The 18918-nt window shown below is 37.6% G+C and overlaps 2 protein-coding genes across 4 annotated transcripts in view; both read right to left on the reverse strand.

The window, feature by feature from the left end:
* The window catches only part of LOC142353208 (putative thiopurine S-methyltransferase), a 332531-nt gene that overhangs the window by 14411 nt on the left and 299202 nt on the right, over positions 1-18918 (reverse strand). The window lies entirely within an intron of this gene.
* Positions 117-17427, reverse strand: LOC142353207 (leukotriene A-4 hydrolase-like). Of its 3 annotated transcripts, none has more exons than XM_075405432.1 (7): positions 17311-17427; positions 16488-16841; positions 15962-16157; positions 13152-13299; positions 9057-9279; positions 7705-8477; positions 117-984 (listed from the first exon to the last, which is right to left on the reverse strand). In XM_075405432.1, the coding sequence occupies exons 2-7, from the start codon at positions 16806-16808 to the stop codon at positions 759-761; spliced, it is 1887 nt and encodes a 628-aa protein (XP_075261547.1). In that variant the 5' UTR covers positions 16809-16841; positions 17311-17427; the 3' UTR covers positions 117-758. The 3 variants fall into 3 exon arrangements, with proteins under 3 accessions (XP_075261547.1, XP_075261549.1, XP_075261548.1); XM_075405434.1 differs by having other exon boundaries at positions 16488-16818; positions 17311-17426; XM_075405433.1 differs by having other exon boundaries at positions 17307-17327.

Consider the following 18918-nt stretch of genomic DNA (forward strand, 5'->3'; position numbering starts at 1 on the left):
ACCCGGAATATATATCCCTTTAATGATTTTTCGCGTGAACTTCTGCCAGAAAAGATCCGCACAATTAGTCATGTTTAACATCTTTTTAAGTAGTGCACTGGGATTAAAAAATAAAGTTTTTGAATGAAATAAGCTTAAATTCAACAAAAGCGTATTATTTGTAAGCAAAAGCGAAAGATTTCTCACTGAAAATCCCCTATTTGATTTAATCAAACCATAGTTATTCGATACACAAAACTTCATCACACAGATCTAAGACTGACTACTGACTGATTTCAGATCCAAAGCACAATATACATTCTCTGCTATAAATATCAGATAATTGTGATTCTTTCCCGTAACAAACCTCCGCAAAAGTAGATCAACTTATTGTACCAATTACACAAACAACAGCAGCATATGAGTAAACCATGGGCGGGGCGGAGGGGGGGGTCTTTTTATGCGACCACAAAAAAAGAACTGCACGGGAAAAGAACCAGTATTTCAGTATGGAACTTGATAATGGTGGATACGACGATTCACGACCACTTCTCAAATCAGGAACTTCTTTGAACTTTAACTTTCCAACTTGTAACTGAAAATGTGTTTAATCAGAATAGAGTTTTACTTTTTAACCAGAGGAACTTTTTAATCATTAGAGGTACCTGAAGAAGTGGAGGATACCCCCACCTAGAGGCAAAAGGGTCGTGATCCATGATTATGAATTACTCAAGTCAATTAGCTCGTTTCTCATTCACAACTTCAAGATTTCTCATCAATCAAGATTTTTCAGATTTCAATTTCAAGTCAATCGCAACCCAGTTAGCACTGATTGGGTTCATAAATGGTTGCATTTTAAGGAACGTATCAATCGCCACCTGTCGCGATTCTTCCCATTCATAGAGTGCTCTGTACACAGGTCGGAGGAATTTCATTCGACCGCATACCTTCACAAGGTCAAGAGCAGGGTCAACCACACATTTCAGTTCACTGTGAAGTCCAATTCTATAAACATAAATAAAGAAAAGAATAAAGTCGGATGACTGATTTCATTGTGAACAGTCAAGCGCGTGTACTTTTATTATCATCTAGGTAATTGATTTAAAAAACGGTATATTGCTGGACAATAGCCGCAAAATTAAATACAAACACCCCTAGTTGAGAGAGACAACTGGTACTAGACAGAAGGAACTGCGCAACAAATTTTAATTCCAATTTTATCTTAGAAAACAAATTTTAAACATTAAGATCTCATAAAAAGTACAGTACTATACCATTATAGTCTGACTAATCTCTATTGACATTTAATTATAATTTAGACAACTCAATTTCTCAGGTCAAACACGCGAGTACAGGGGCGATTTTTGAGAAAGTTAAGTGGGGCATGATATACACTTATCACATGATGGGCCTAAAATCTCACACTAGAGAGACTGCTAAAAAACCGTCACTCATAGAAATTCAGCTGCTCAGTGGGAGAACACATTTTTTTGGGGAATATCAAAACTTAGAGGTAAAGTTTTGATGTTCCCCAGAAAAATGTGTTCTCCCACTGAGCAGCTGAATTTCTATGAGTGACGGTTTTTTAGCAGTCTCTCTAGTGTGAGACTTTAGGCCAATCATGTGATAGTGTGTATATCATGACCCAGTTGAACTTGAAGTACTCAGTACGGGGCTTTAGGCAAAATGTGTCAACATTTGCTTCAAAAAGCAAACTTGTCACCAAAACGATGACTGGAAAGGAGACGTTCACTAAAATTATCAGCAAATAAAAACAATGTATGTGGGAGCGGCGACAAATTTACTCGGGACTTAAATGATATTATAGGTTTTCATAGACCACTAATTATATTCATATTGAAAAAGATACGAATTGAAAACTTTGATACCGACAAATCAGCCTTGGGTTAAACAAACCTCATAACTTAATTCAGAAAACCTCAGCAGCCGGCTATATATTAAATAAAGTCAAACGTTATTCAGTTGAACCCTCGAGTGAGATAGTCAGATGTCAAATGTGAATTGAGTAAAGCAAAAAAAAAACAAACATAGCCAGTAGAACACCGGAAACGACTCGAACAATTGTGCAATATAAATTCTAAATCAGAAGTACCGAAGAGAAAGAGCCAGTGTTCTACCTATATCGGAAACATCAAAGACAAAAATTTTTTGTCTAACAAAACTAGATTGTTTTGAAAAAAGCAGATGCACTTTTTAGTTTGAGGGTGTGGGTTGCGGGTGAGGGCAGGTAGGTGGGGGGGTCGTTTGCTGAGGAGAGGTTAGGTATGTAGTGGGAGGGTAGATTTGTGGGGGCGAGGGAGTAGGTAGGTGCGGACGGGTGACGGGAGAGGGGTATGTAGGGTGGTCGTTAAGTGGCGAGTTCTGTAATTAGGGTAGCGAAGAGGGACTGTTATGAGAAAATTCCTCAAAATGAACTTTCGATCATGAAAATTTCCAGCAGTACAAAATCAAAATCTATTAAACATAACCGACTAACGTCGGGCGAATTGCTCTCAAACGACCGGCGAGCGGTCGGCTTCGTCAGTAGTTAGCCACCGTTTAGTGAGGCCAGCTTTAGATTAACTGAAGGAGCGTAAGGTGAGAGCACCGGGGGTGCACCGCAGCGGGGGTGCAAAAGTGGATTGGGGTGACTGATGTGGAGGCAGTGGGTGGGTGGGGGTGTGGGATAAATTTCTAAGAACCACCCTTCAAACCATTGGTATAGGTCTCCGAAACAGTTTCTGTTAATCACAAGCTTGAGGACTAGTGGGCTGAACGGCCCCTAGAGAACTTGATGCAAACTCGGCGCTACCTCTTTATTCCGTTTCTGAAGACAAAAGTCAAATGGATCGGACGAAAAATCAGCCAAGCGAAAAATTGCATAAAGAGACAAACAAGAGTAATATATTTGCTACAAATTGCTTTCGAGAGCAGTTAAAAATGGTTTCCTAAAGAGTACCTGTCAAGTCACTTATAATAAAAATTTTTCTGTAACAATTTTACAATAACCCATTGGTAATGAGGATCAGAGATGATGACATTACGCCACATAACAGCAGCTGAAGTGCCGCATCAACAAGAGAGAGAGAAAGAGAGATAAAAAGTGAACGAAAAAGAGAAGGAAACAAACCCTAACCGACAGAGAGAGAAAAAGAGAGATAGAATATTTTCCATGATGGTATTCGACTCTGCAGCTTATTGTTTTCTAGCCTTGTTACTAAATCAATCACATAGAAAATAACTGAAACAGGCAAAATAAAAAAGTTCAAAACTATTTTTGTCTCGAAAGTTCTGTCCAGTAACCCATCTCAAAGACTTGAATAGTTTCGTTGGCCAGTAATGGTCGTTAAACTCAGAAAAAGACAGTATTGAAAAATTTTGGAAACAATAGCAAATTTTAACAAAATCTTGCTATAATTCAGGATATCAATATCTTAAGAACTCTTTCATAGTCTCAAAAGACTATCCAATATCCCTGTTTCAAGCCTGATATAGTTTCACTTGCTCATAAAGATACATACACTTGGAACATGATAAAAAAAATTCTGAAAGATTGAACAAAATTTAAATTTTATGCAAACATTACAAAAACACGAGTCATAAAAAAATGATCACCATTTCATTAATTCTAATCTTTGCAGAAATTTTTTATCAAACCTTGGAGAAGATCCCAGGGGCCCTGGTGCCGGAAAAAATTCGAAAACGTCAAAAAAAATTGCAAATATTTTTAAAAATTGCTTAGATTCGTGATATTGAAATCTTGAAAAATATTCCAGTAAATCTATAAACTATGCAGTAACAAACTATCAAACCCAGGAGGAAGTTCCGTGGCTCTTGAGACGAGAGAAATCTAAAAAAATAAGAAATTTCAACAACATAAAAAAAAACTAAAAACTGCAAGTTCTATAAAAAAAAAGAAGCTAAAACTTGTGATATTAAAAAGTTGAAAATTAATCTATGACCAACAAAAATTTTTCAATAACTTATTATCGAACCTCTTAGGAGGTTTTCTGGCCCCTCGGTCTGGAAAAACCTGGATAACGAAAAATAAATTTCAAAAAATTTGAAAAAATTGCACGTTTTGTCAAAAAAATGCTAAAATTTGTGATGTTTAAATGTTGAAACCATTCCAATACCACTAGAAACCATGCAGTAACCTATATTTATAGCCTAGAGGAGGTTCCTTGACAACTGGGGCTAATAAAAATTTAAAAATGTCAAAAATTTTCAAAAGCTTGAAAAAATTCTGCAAAATAGTATAAATTTGCGTGTTTTTAGCGAGCGGTTGTTCGCCACATTAGCTAGAAACGGTTGGGTAGGGGGGTGCACCGACGGCTGATGAGGGGGGCAACAGTGGGGTAGGGGGATAAAAGTTCGCGGGGGGTTGGGGGCAATAGAGGGGGGTCAACAGTGGAGGGGTCTGCAAACTCCCGTAAGAACTGCCCTTTACACCATAAGTAAAAATCTCCAAAACAGTTTGAGTTGAAACAGAGCTGAAAGGCTCGAAGAGCTCTTGATGCTCGCTGGGCGCTACCTGTTTATCCACTTTTTGAGGACGAAAAGTCAAAAGCGTCAGACTAATATAATTGCTACAAACTTCGTTTGAGAGCAATTAAAAATTAAACAACTGTTAAAGTCCATTGTTCAAAAATGGACAAGAACATTTTAAAACAGAAGTCAGTCTTCGAAACTATGCGTCAAAAGTACAATTCATGAACGAATTTGCTTCAGCTTCAAAGAACATAGCCTGTGGAATACCGGAAATGACTAACCTAACCTTACCTATAATAAATAACAAAAAATGAAAAAAGTAATAGCCTTATGAAACCATAGATTTCTTTAAGAAATGAGGGGTCAGATGAGATACGGGTAGATGGTTGGGTGGGGGGTTTGTTTGGGTGAGGTAGATAGGTAGGCGGTATTTGTAGTCTAGGGAGAAGACCCTTATGGGAAGAAAACTTCTCATAATGACCTTTTCATAACGAGTATCACCAGCAGCTCCTAGTTTCTACGTATTGTCACCTAAGCTACCGTTAAATTCCAATATTTAAAAACATAATTCAATTTCGAAAACACGAGTCAAAAGTTCAAGTCATGAACAAACCTACGTCAGCTTAAAAAAACCTGTAGAATCTCAATAATCCTCTTCGAGTCGCAAAAACAGGCACAAAGCGCAAAATTGGAATAATCAAAAATGGAGAGCACCTAGTTATTTGCAGTGTGAGTAATTGATTGCGGCAACCAATGAGACAAAAACAGCAGAGCAAATTCCAATTTCTTCCCAATATTGAGGCTAAGAACAGCCGCTCAACTTATTGCCTTCAATTTTCATTGGTTTAAGACATTCAAATCACTTGGTCCACATACAATCAGCTAAAACTACAAGTATAAGTGACTAAAGTCAGGCTAATTGCTCTCAAACGACTGGCGAGCGAGCTGCATTACGGGTGCAACGATGTGCAGGGAGTGGACGTTGCGGGTGCGAGGGGTGAAGTGGGCGGGAGGGGGGTGAAGTGGAGGGGTAGGGTGAAGTCTGGCAGGCCGAAGCGCTCTAAGAGAACTTTATGACCTCGGGCGCTACCTGTTTATTCCGTTTTTGAGGACGAAAAGTCAGAAGGATCAGACAAAAATCGGTCAAGATGAAATCGAATAAAGACACAGGATTAATATAAGTGCTACAAACTTCCTTTAAGAGCAATGAAAAACATAGCCGAGAAACTGCCAAAAAATAATATTGCCCACTGGAGCAGCCTTAACAGTTGCGATCTTCAATAAACAACTGTAATGATCTCTTGAATAAAGAAGATGTGCTATGTTATTTTGCCTCTGCAGATAATCGTTCGTAAAAACGCGGAAAAATAAAAGTTCTAGAAAAACAACAATAAGGCATAGAATGGAAACTGAAAAATAATTGAAAAAAAAAACAAAACCGCTGTTAGTACAAAAACCTGCTTTGGGAACTATCCGAGAAAAAGTTCCTTGAATTTGATTATATTTTTCGAAAGAAAGTATTGGAGTGTAGTTTGACAAATCTCATTGTTTCAAATCTGTTAGTTATCACAAAAGCTGCCCATTTGAAACTTGATTTCTCTTTCCAAAAATGTCAAGACCGAAAAAAACTATTTTGTTCTATTCCAATTTTGTTTCAATTCAAATACCTTAAATTAGATTCTATCAATCACAGCAACGTCTCCCGTACGTTTTGTAACATTTTCCATCCGTAATGGTTTAACCGTTAACTGATTTAATATATGAAAACTTACTGTTGCACTGGCAATAAAACTATTTTTCAAAAAGTTTGAGAACTTCCAGTGGTATTAATTGAGCCATCACTTTTTTGTTATTTTAGGAAAACATAACTGACTACAGACCAACAACTATGCTTAGGGAGGTTAGCAGCTCTGGGTAATGGGCAGAAAGCAGACGGAGGGGCGAGGGTTTGAATCAGAAAAAACTCCAAATTGGCCTTTATACCATGAAGTTTGTTTCCTCAGATGAAGCGGTGAACAAAACACTTAAAGTTTACTAAGGATCATTAAGAACATTAATGCCTTAGTTACTACTAGTTTTCAAACTTCAAACAACTATTATGCATATATTGAGTTTGTGAGTTTATTGAGGTTCATTTTTTGCTTAAATCACAGAACCAGTAATAAAATCTAATATTTACAAAGAATTTCAATAATTTTGCCCTAACTTTTAGCGGACACCTAAATTTTACTAAAACCGTTACATCGTCTCACCAAACACTAAAATCAAAACAAAAAACCACGCACGTTTTCAATTTTAGCCCGCTTCATCGAGGGGGGGGGGGGGGGGGCGGTGGGGTGAGTGGTTGGCTGGTCAGATGTCAAAAAAACGCTAACTTGAGATCACTACTAAGATTTAAAATGGAAATACGCAGCTGGCAAATAGCTGCGATAGCTTCGTAGACCTGCAGTCTCAGAAAGAAATCGAAAAACCGAAGGAATTGTGACTAATTGCTGAGATCTCACATTTTTATTTAGAAAAATTTGTATGATTTCTGTCATGTTTCTATTAGCTGCTCCAAAATAACCTTCAATTAGAATGACATACTCCGTTGACCTTATCTCCGTCTGTTAAAGTAAACAGAAATTGATTTGGGAGAGAAAGTCATTTTGATAGTGAGATAAATCACCAAACACTCAATCACGTAAATAGAAAACAAATCGTTCTACTAAGAGTGAAAAATGGCGTCACGTACTTATTTCAGTCGAAATGACAAGAATACAATCGCTATAGCAGCTATTAAATACTACCAATTTTGGCACACCCAAGACTTCTCCTGGCAAGTTAGCAGCTAAAATCAAATTCTGAATTAGAGCAATTTGGATCTCAGAAAACAAGACGAGCTTGAAAAAGTCATTCGAGAACTCCAATAAGGTTGAGGGCAGTAAATGGAGAAGTCCAGATGGGTGTCAAACAACCTCGCCAAATGCCCTCTAGAAATGTCAAATTGTTCAAGCGAAAGAATGTTCAAAACAAAAACGGTCAAGGAAAATTTTTCACAAATAATACGCACATAACTACAATTGCTTCAAACTTCGTTTGAGAGCAATTAAAAAAACCGCTTTGCTGATTACAAAAACCCTAATCTGCTAGGGATTTCAAATGATTCCAGCAAGATCCTTTCCCGATTATTATTTCAGGAGGACAAAAAAGACTAATAGAGTACCTTTCTTCATTATAACAGAAATGGAGTACCTGATCCAGGGAGTTCGCAACTCAATGTTACTTGTCTCCGTCAGGCCAAAATGCTCACTCAATTTGTCAAATTTATCTTGAGGAAACTTAATCCCACTCTCTTTCAGGGTCTCCAAGATCTCAACTTTCATGTCCACCGACCATGTCTGCAAATCGGGGTACTCGGCAATTATTTGGTCATAAGATTCCACGGATGATGCCTCGATCCATTTTTTCGACACTGCTTTACATTTATCATTGTACGGGTTGCTCATATCAATATCTAATACACTCTTTCCCGGACTGTTGAAAATATTATCCCAATTCTGGGCTTTCAAAACCTCTGCTTTTCCTGGGAAGTAACTGATCAAGTGTTCCACCCATGCTTTCGAATTTATAGGTGTATTTTTAAAAGTTTGGACATAATTTTTAATGTAGGGCGCAAATTCCTCGGGACCACCAACAAGGTTCTCGACGTATGTCAGCAACATGCATCCTTTTTCGTACGGAACTCCTGAAAACGCATCCTCTGGATCTCGGTTGGTCAAGTTGGGAACCAAAGCTGTCAATTCTGGTTTCTTCAAGTCCTCAAATTCGACCAGACTGTCATTGAGATGTTTTTGGGCTTTGACAAGGAGGAATTTTCGGTACACCTCATCTTTCACCATTACAGCCTTGATTTTGTCTTCCACGAATCTTGTCCATCCCTCGTTGAGCCAGAAATGTTCCCAGGATACAGTTGTTACAAGGTTACCCGTCCAAGAGTGTTGGATCTCATGGGCTAGCACAGTAACCTGTAAAAGTAATAATAAGTCAGTCAACATCAATTTTGCGAACAACAAATTTTCTGCTGGCGCTCAACTTCAAGCCTTTGAGAAATAACTAACGTGTAGATTTTCAAAGTTTGGCGTAGTTCCCAAATGCTTCAATCCATAAACAGCACCTCCCCTCGAGAGGGAACGATTATATTGCTAACAAAGTTTTTTTTCAGCAGAACAGCAAGATAGTTACCGATATTAACTCGACCAAACGAACATATAACCGAAACAGATTTCTCTCTTACTTGGAAAAAACTTGACTGGTATGACCCTGTACTTGGAAGCACGCATCTTTACACAAGATAACTTGGCTCCTAAGATACTTACATATACCCCGCCGGTAAGTATAGCTTAAAAAATAGCTTTTACACGAGCAATTTTTTTACACAGTAACGTTTTACATAACACACAATTTGTAAGTCGGGTTATAAAACACTGGGGGGGGGGGGGCAGAATATTTCCTTATAACAGGTGGAGGGACATGTTGGTTCTAGATGCCTCTGTTCTTTCGGGGCAAAAAGGAATATATTCCTAACAAAATAACATCTGCTTTACCAGTGATCGATCTCCCGCTAGCAGAGTTGGTGAGAGGAAAGTCATGTTGGGATTCTCCATCCCACCAAATGGGAATGTCATGGGAAGCACCAGGAAGTCGTATCTCTTCCACTCGTAGTGTCCACAGATGCTCTCTGCTATCTTCAGAATGTTCTCCACTTCTGCGAACTCATACGCTGCAGCATCAAGCACTTCAGGTTCAGTCCAAACAGCGCACCGCGGCCTGAATAAGTAGCGCAAGTTATGGAAGAAAAACAGCAGCGGGAAAAAATCAAGTAGCAGTTCTGTAATTCACAAAGCAACTGATAATATCCATATAGTGTTTTCTATTGAAGCTTTTGGCATCTATCGTTAAAAAGGGCTTTCTCGCAAAAAACTGAAGAAATTCCGGCGAAAACTTAACTAGCTTTACTTAGTTCCTTTTTGCATAACTGTCCGTTTTTTAACCATTTTCTTCATCAAGTAGTAACTACATAGTTGCCAGAGACGTTGTAACATTTTTTTTCACATGAACATGATCTTTCATGGAAAAACAGTACATAAACTTTTAAAACATAAAAGGAGGCTCGTTAATGTGCGTTTACACATGATGTTCCGACCCGCTCTCATCTACATTTTCACTTACCTGTCAACCAAATGAAGAAAATCAAAGAAAAGATCGTTGAAGTTAAAAAACAACCGTTACACAAACTACTAATGGAATTAAATAATACCATGCCTCATTACAGCGCTCACCAGATCGGCCAATAATAAGACTAAGGGAGAAACAAACAACAAAATGAGCAAAAAAAACATATTTTAAACAAAAATTCAACATTTAAACTTAAAAGCACCTAGTAACGAGATAATAAAATCAACCTCGAAATAAAATCAGATAAAACGGTAACTACACAAATTAACTTTTTTGTGACTACAAAGCAATGGGACTCATATTAATGAAACTAGGCAAAAAATCGACAAAAATAACAAATAATGAAGCAGAATACAAAAATCAACCGAAACTATTTAAACCGAATATTTTCAAAAGTCTTGAAAAACCATTAGCTTTTAACAAAAAAAATCTTGATACATTTACAAAAAGTCAATAACCAAACAAAAGGACCTGTCTTTGGTTAGAATAAGCCTACGAAACTGACAACCGATGAAGAAAAACTGAAATGGTCACAAACAATTTGCTAAAACACAAATTAATGTAGCCATTAAAATCTTTCGCTGTTATCTGAATTTTATGTTTTTATTTCAATTATTTTTTTAAAATAAATAAAAAAAATCATACTGAAAGATTATTTATGTTCCCTTGCGCTACAATTGAAAATCATTGGGATCTTCTATTAGCGAATTTGCTTAAAGAAGAGAAAAGTAACACAAATGTTGACCACTAAAACTTTTTTAGAACACATATTGTCCATCAAACAAAACATCAGTTACGACGTAATATCAATAGACAAGCTAATATTTGAATAACAAGGAAGAAGATGTGCCTCTCGGTGACAAGAAATAGATACAAGTTGACATATACAACAACAAAAACTAAAAAGTTTTAAAAAATGTTTGGAAAAAAATAATATCATAAAATTTCAGGCTAATTGCTATAAACTTACTACAATGAGTAACTTCATTCTTTCTACCATCAGTTAGAAGCTTTTGAGACCTCTCTGTATTTTACGACTACATAAAGAACAAAAAACAGGCAAAAAATTGAGAGAAAAATGTGTCGAAGCCGTTAAAAAAGGAAAAACAATGGAATTTTTTTGTAACATTATAACTTCAAAACAACCAACAAAAATGAACAAATAATTCAAAACCACGAAATTTTTGATAATAGCCGTAATATCAAAGCCAAAAAACAAAACTCAATAGCATTCAACTGAAGTCAGTAAATAAAAAAATGTAATAAATTATGCCTCGATGGGAAGGCAATAATTTGTGTCATTCTTAAATCATCAAAAATTCATCACAATAAGTCGTATGACTATGAGAACGACAACAAATAAAGGTAAACAAAAAAATCAGTAGAATAGTGCATGAAGACAGTGCCGCGAAAATTTATCTATGATCAACTGAACGTCGCCTTCTCCACGCCAATGGGAACTGTCAATAATAGGATAGTGTGATATGATTTCAATGGGAACCGAAAATTTGAAAACAAAAACAATTTTATTAAAAAATTTGAAAAGTCGTAACATCGAAGTCTTAAAGACAATAGTTAGAAGATAAAACAGCTGCACAGGTTAATTTTGGGTTTAAATTTGGTGTCAGTAGAAAAGAAGTGGACCCTGTCAATAGTGAGACTGACTTACAGTTCACATAAACAAGTTTAATATCTGTAAAGGTTCAAAAAAAAAATTTCTGAAAAAAATTTGCAAAGCCTTAACAGCGATTAGCTGTCCACACAAATTTCTACATAGGTTCACATACTGTTCTTTATGAAACCTATTGCACTTTTAGTCAACGACTCTTTGCCAAACGATTATAAATTTTTAAAACCTCAAAAAGAATATCAATATTTAAACAAAAATTACGAAAACTCGGAGCCAAACATCAGCGATTTCTTGAAAAGGAATTATTTGTTCATTGGGCATCATTTGATTGTAAATGAGGTTTGTCATCAACATAACCTTGATTTGAAAGTGACTTGAAAAGAAATTTTGAAATGGTTTTTTAAATAACAGCTCTCAAATAGAAATATAATTTTTTGATAGTAAACTTTCTTATGAGACAAAAACAAGCCTTTTTATGGCTTTTAGTCTGCTAAAAACACAAAATTGTTTCATTTGTATTATAAAATGTAATTTTGAATTAGAACAAAATCTTAAGTTGAACAAAAATTATGCTAAAAGTGAACACAACATGCCAAACATTACGTGTTCACACAAAACTTAAAGCCTCGATAACTCCTCGAAAAAAAATTTAAAAAATCTTTTTAATTCCGAACTCTAAACTGGACGAGCTTTTTAGTGATAACACTCACATTTCTCTACGATGAATATATCGATCGGCCAAAATTGTCTGAACAAAAAAACCTTTTGCGTATATAGTTCCTCCCCCACAAGTGGGGTCGGAACAAAAACTCAGAAAACAAAAATTTAAACATAACCGACTAACGTCGGGCGAATTGCTCTCAAACGACCGGCGAGCGGTTGGCTTGGTCAGTAGCGAGCCACGGGGGGGGTGCACCGGGGGCTGATGGGGGCAGCACTGGGTGTGGGGGGGCAAAAGCGCGGTGGGGGGGGGGGGGTGGAGCCAATAGTGGAGGTGGGGGGTCAACAAAGGGGGGGGTGTCAACCTCTAAGAACCGCCCCTCACACCATAAGTATAAGTATAAGTCTCCAAGACAGTTTGAGCTGAAACAGACCTGAAAGGCTCTAAGAGCACATAATGCCCGCTGGGCGCTACCTGTTTATCCAGTTTTTGAGGACGAAAAGTCAAAAGCGTCAGACGAAAAATTGGTCAAGCGAAAAATCGCATAAAAAAAGACCGACAGGACTAATATAATTGCTACAAACTTCGTTTGAGAGCAATTAATAATCTTTTAGCAGTAACTCAACGAGGTTTTTGAAAAGACTCTTCAGGTCTTTCTCCAATATCAATTTATAGGACTCAACTTTAACAGAAGGTTACATCATATTTGATCTCAACCTTTTTGCACTAACTACTGTATCGACTAGTTAACTACTGTAACTACTTAAGGAGGCTAGCTTTAGCTTAATTGAGGGGGGTGAGGTGAGCATGAGGGGAGTGGTTGGACAAACTTTTAAGATTGAGAACCGGCCTTCACATCACAATGAAGTTATGTCTCCAAAAGATTTTCTGTGAATCGCATACTTAGAGTCTAGTAAGCCGAAAAGGCTCTAAGAAAAATTAATGCCCTGCGGGCATTACCTGTTTTTGAGGACGAGACAAAAGCGTAAAGCAAAAAATTGCATAAAAAAGACCACAGGACTAATATAATTGCTAGAAACTTTGTTTGAGAGCAATGAATAAAACTGAATATCTGCGCAGCTATTTAAAAAACCCAGCAAAATGAGACTGCTTAAGCTCTTGCACAATTCATTTTCGCCCAAAACGCATAGCCAAAACGGGTAGCAATCTAACCCCAAATCTTTTTTGGCCAAATTTCCAACAGCAATCGCAAAGAGATAGGCTGGTATGGCTTGACTCTGAGTAAAGCTGTATCTCATTCTTCCATCCTTTGTCTTCTCCCCTTCTCCGTCTATTATGGCCGACATCACCACCGCAAGACCTCAAAAAGAATCAATTCTCTATCAAATGTTACGAATTTTTGTGTGAACTAGTTCCATGTTGGGTTGGGGTAGATTTATATCAAGACCCAAGGCCACTGCGGCATGACATTAAGCCTCGAGGCATGGCCGAACGCGGTAGATTATTACATCTAAAAATAGACTGTCGAATATAGATCAATAGACCGAATAAAATTATAGTCATACAGTTTCGGTACGTCTATTTGTAGAGACGTCACCGTCTGTCAATTTCTCCAGCGATGAAGAAAAACATTACATGTAAGTGTAATACTTAGTAGGCACTTCAATTCAAAGCCTTTGTCATTGTCTTTTCTCAGAAAAATACAATTTACGTTCAACTGATATTTTTAGCCATCGAAGAAAAAAATATACAAATGGCACCCGACTAAAAAGTTACAGTTGATTGAATGCAAGATATATCTCAGCATAAGAATTCAATACGTATTTCTCAGGAAAAAAACAAGCTTTATCTCAGAAAAACAAATTTGTGTCCTAAATACCGAGGCGCTAGCCAGCCAAAAAAAGATGCTTTTGTTTTTCGAGCTCCTTGTTATAGCCGAACTGAAACGTCTAATTTGCATAATTGGTTGAAAATTGCCAAGCAAAGCTCTATAAAACAGTTGCATCACGGGCGCTCATTTTATAGCATGATCCAGTCCTAATATTGCAGAAGCCCTCTTTAAAGAAGACACAAAATAAAGTTCCCATCTTACTCTAACCTCTTTGATAACTGTTCTCCACGCAAGAAGAAATTCAACAATTGCAATAGAACTCCTAATTCAATGTAAAAAAGTAGAACGGATGGCCTGAAAAAAAGGAAAGAACATTGACCATGCAAAATATACCGAAAAAAGAGAAGACAGGAAAAATTTCAAAAGTTTATCTTTTTCACAGCACTTAAAAAGGATTCTTCTACTGGGCAATTCTCATTTAATAAAATTGAATTCCAATCAGCATTTGCCCTGATGGACTTCGATAACCTGACGCACTTTGACTTACTGATAAGGCTTTATCCCGCTTCGTTTAATTCCAATCTTTTGTCCTTGACTGCAATCACTGTATCGATTACATTGGTTGAGCGAATTCTGATTTTCATTCAGAAAAAAAACAGTGATTGAGTTCGGTCAGAAGTCAAGCGTAACTTGTGCAAAACGCAAACTGAAAGTAGAGGGTGTGAGAGCAACGGCATTGCAAGATAAAACTGAAGTAATATTAAAAAGAGTATTCGATTAACTAGAGCTCAAAAGGCCTAACAATGAATACTCAACACCACTTGCAAAAAATAGCGATGAAAAAAAACTATGTCATGCACATAACGAAAAATTATGCCTTTTTCACTTTATTCCAAAAATGGCATGAAAGATGTCAGACCCCATAACTACTCGTTTCTTTACTCACTTACGCTATATGCATCACTAATATTTAGGTTCTAATTTTACTAACTACAACTAACAAACGTCCTAACTGTACTAACAAACGTCAACAAAGTAGTATGTAGTAGATCACAAATAATCATGTGTTTCCATAACCGACCAACTTTGGACGAATAATTACTCTCGCTGCGGGGAAATGCGGGCCTGTAGCTCGGGGGAGGGGGTCATTAAATTCACAAAGAGACGTTGTTATAGACTACTGTTATCATTTGAAGTGAAAAACTGAAACAAATTTTCGCGCACTTCTCAAGCGACTTTCAGCAGTTATCTACCACACTTCACTTGAGTTCAGCTGTCGAAAATGGAAAATAAGAGAGCAATTTAGATCGAGCAAATTGCAAGAACGTAAATTTTACTCGGAAAGAAAATCAAAACGGTCAAGAAAAAGTGGTCTTGCCCATTACAGCTCTCACAAATTATAGACCCATCCCCCCATCCCTCGAATCGTATGGGAAAAACCACAAAAAGGTATTTGCTCCAAACATAATTGCTTCAAACATCGTTCAAAAGCAATTAAAAACAAACCATCAGATCAATTACTCTCGAACTAAAAGCGTGGGCAATTTAATTTATAAGGGGTGTAACTTAGAAATGCTTCACGGGCGCAAAAACGACCCCACAGGAGTTCGCGCCACGGACCTCCAGGTTCGCAGTCTCTAACATCTTAACCACTCAGCCTGAATGCATTCGATTTCCTTTCGCTCACCACAGCTTTTAGCAACGAACTTCATTTCAGAACGAGAGCAACTGACATCACTTAGAAATGAAATGAAGAAACTAAGTGTGAAAAAAGTCACTCAAGAAGTCACAGAATATTCTAGAACAAAAGCACAAAAACGGTCAAGCAAAAATGTTGCATAAAAAAGACCAACACGTTTACAATAATTGCGTCAAACTTTGTTCGAGAGCAATTAAAAATTCAAAACTTTGTGCATCTGCTATTCAGATAAGTAAAAATTGGGATCTATTCTGTTTTGCCCCCCCCCCCCCCCCAGCTTAATGAGCATAAATTTGTTGACATAAATTTGCGCACGTGCTATTTTCTTACATAGTAACGTGCTATATAACAACCAATAATTTGTTACTGGGGGTCATAAAAAACACTGAGGGGGGGGGGGGGGGGGGACAGAATAGATCCAAAATTTGCTCACGATTAGGATAGTCAAATGCTTAAAGATTCCAAAAACTAGAATTAAATCAATCAGCGTACCTTGATCGACAGTGACATTAGCAGTATATGTGAACTTGACACCAGGGGTATCTTGACAAGGAAATAGGGATCTGCAGAATCTAGACTGACACTGCGTGAACATGTACGGCTGCTGTTTCCCAACTGTCTCCTCCTTCTCCATCCATTGCAATCCACTCGCTCCCTCTGTAGTCTCACAATGGATTCTCACAACAACCTGAAATGCAAAGACCCTCAATATGATCAGATATTGCCGCGGGACAAAATGATACACTTTGAGGAAAAAGGAACTAATCGGAACCTACTCAAATGTAGTGTCACGACACTTGACGTTAACTCATTTCTGAGAAGTTCAGTCACCACGGCCGCATGGAAAGAACCAAAAATCTCAGCAACTAATTTATAAGCCAGCCAAGTAGAACCAACCTTATCCCCTTGAGAATGATGGTTGTCTTAGTCCATAAACATCATATATGACTTAGCCAAGCTTTTTCGAATGGTTGTCTATGCGTATTAACACGGGTTGTTAAATGATGAAACTATTTACCTTTTGTCCAGCTTTCAGAGGCAAACTAGACTTTGGCACTTCGATACTCAAAGCCTGTCCAATGTACTTGGTATCCGGAAGCATCTCAAACGTCGCCTCTTTGAACAGATCCGTATCATCGACGTCAACTTCTACTTTGCTCACTTTCACGTTCTCGGTGTCCAGCAGAATTTTCTCAACAGGTTGCTTTACTGTAAAGGAAGTTTGCGTTATTGTCGAAAGCTTCTTTGTGGAAAAAGAGACATCAATGTCCAAGTGCAGCGTGGTAGCAACGACGAACTCATAGTTGGAAAGTGTGCTCGGATCGCATTTGTCCTCCATGGCAAACTATCTGAAGTCAGTTACGATGTTGCACTAACAACGTCTCGCTTTTTCACCCCTATTAATTTTACCCCCTAAAATTTAAAGTCAATTATTTCACCCCTTTCCAGTAAACTGAAACTTGACACACCTGATAAAAATCATACTAAATAAGCAGCACACAAAAATATAAATCAAGATTAAGCAAGAAATGTTAGTGTTCCCATTTTTGCAAGTGTCAAGATTATGCATGTCTCGTCAAGGTGTATCAAGTTTCGGTTCACTTGGCTATCATTTCACTCCGATTTCGATTCCAGATATAATTTATTCATAAACATCTAAAATACGCGATATAAAGGGTTTTTGGGTAACAGTTGAGGGTTTAATATACTCGCAAATAGCGATTCGCGGGGTTTGGTGTAAAAAGTTCCTGGTGTGAAATGATAGAGAGGTGAAAAGATACGATTTTAAAACATGACTGGTTTAGTGAATCGGGGTGAAAAGCAGAAGCGTAATAACCAACAAAAGTTAAAACTGATAGTTCTAGTTATGAATAATTTAACAAATGCTTGCAGTTGAAAGCCGTTTAAAAGTAATGGCCAGAATTCGCTTCTGTCTGTAATTTGCGTCAAGTTCTGCATGTATAAATATTGTCAATTCAAGAAATGTCGACAGAGATCACAAATTCAACTGTAAGGGGTGGCGGGCATGTACAATTAAATAAGTTGACTGAAACTGAACCGAATATCCAATTGGCCGATCAGATCTACGTGCCCGGTCATTGGCCGATCGGACCTCAGATGCAAATGATGTATTGCCATGCTGCATAATTCTATGAGCAAAAAGGTAGGATATTTTTCGTGTTACCCCCCCCCCTCAATCTCAGGGATTATTTGCAATACCCTAGCGAACATATCACACTAATTGTTACTCAATTATGTAATGACATTTCTGTAACTAGGGTTGCATGACGTACTGGAGGGCAATAACGGATAAGATTAACGGGCGAAGCAATGTTATATGCCACCTAAGCTGGGAGAGCCGAGACAGGAAAAATGCGAACGTGCACATCTTGTTTGTTGGGTAGTTTGCGTATACGATGAAGAGAAAGCGATATAGCGTATCGCTGTTCAGTAAATACACTGATGCGGTGTTGATTTAAACTCGGTGTTTCGCTCCATTTTTGGCACGGCTCCCAACAAACAGTACTTACAGCAACTCCGAAAACGTGGCGATGTTTCGGAGATATCTCAACTCAAAAATCGTTTCGTTACGAAAAGTTTCTGATAACTTATACAACCCCTCCCTCCAATAAAAAAAATACCTCAAAACAAGACATTTCTTTTATCTTTTACATAAAGAATTGTAAAAATTTATCTATATCGCGAAGGCGTTTCTATACGTATGAATTTAATGAGGTTCCAAATGGTCACATACAACTATCAAACAATCAAATGCTCTAGTTTAATTTATAGCAATTCTTTAAAGCACGAAATCACTCTCAATTTTAGCATAAAAAGTGAAGGCAATAATTCTTGATTCAATAAATCTTGATCAGATTGAGTGATACAACATTCATTGAGTATTTTAAAATACCGTTTCTAAGATGAGAACAAATGTTGACCAACTTTTTGAAGTTCAAAGAAAGAGTTCAGGAGTAGTTTCAAAGCTTCCTATAAGTGCTCAACGCACCAAAATTTCTGGGAAGACGTACTGAATATTGGTGAATGCAATGTAAGCCGAAGTAGAAGTAAGACGATAAAAGCAAGCCGAAAGCTAAGTAATAGTTATGGAATCGGATCTTTTCAACAATTGCCCCCCCCCCCCCCTTGGGTACATAGTCGAGAATCGCCACCCCTTCTGTGCTACACTTTACCACAATATTACTTGGACTACAGTTTAGATAGCAGAAAATTAGTTTAAGTGCAATTGCGGACCGCCGTTCACTGCCATGCTTCTCATTCGCTGTGGGATGTAATCCGGAAATCGCGGGTCTGTTATCGCGGCGAAGACGCGACCCGCGCTCACCAACCCGCCAGTCGGAAATTCCTTTCGCTTTGTATTCCGGTTCGGCTAGTTGCCATACAATTGTGTATTTTATTCTATTTAATTGAACATAGTATGTGCATGC

This window comes from Convolutriloba macropyga, chromosome 14, assembly GCF_964194025.1.
Source record: "Convolutriloba macropyga chromosome 14, txConMacr16.3, whole genome shotgun sequence".
Taxonomy (NCBI): Eukaryota; Metazoa; Xenacoelomorpha; order Acoela; family Convolutidae; genus Convolutriloba; species Convolutriloba macropyga.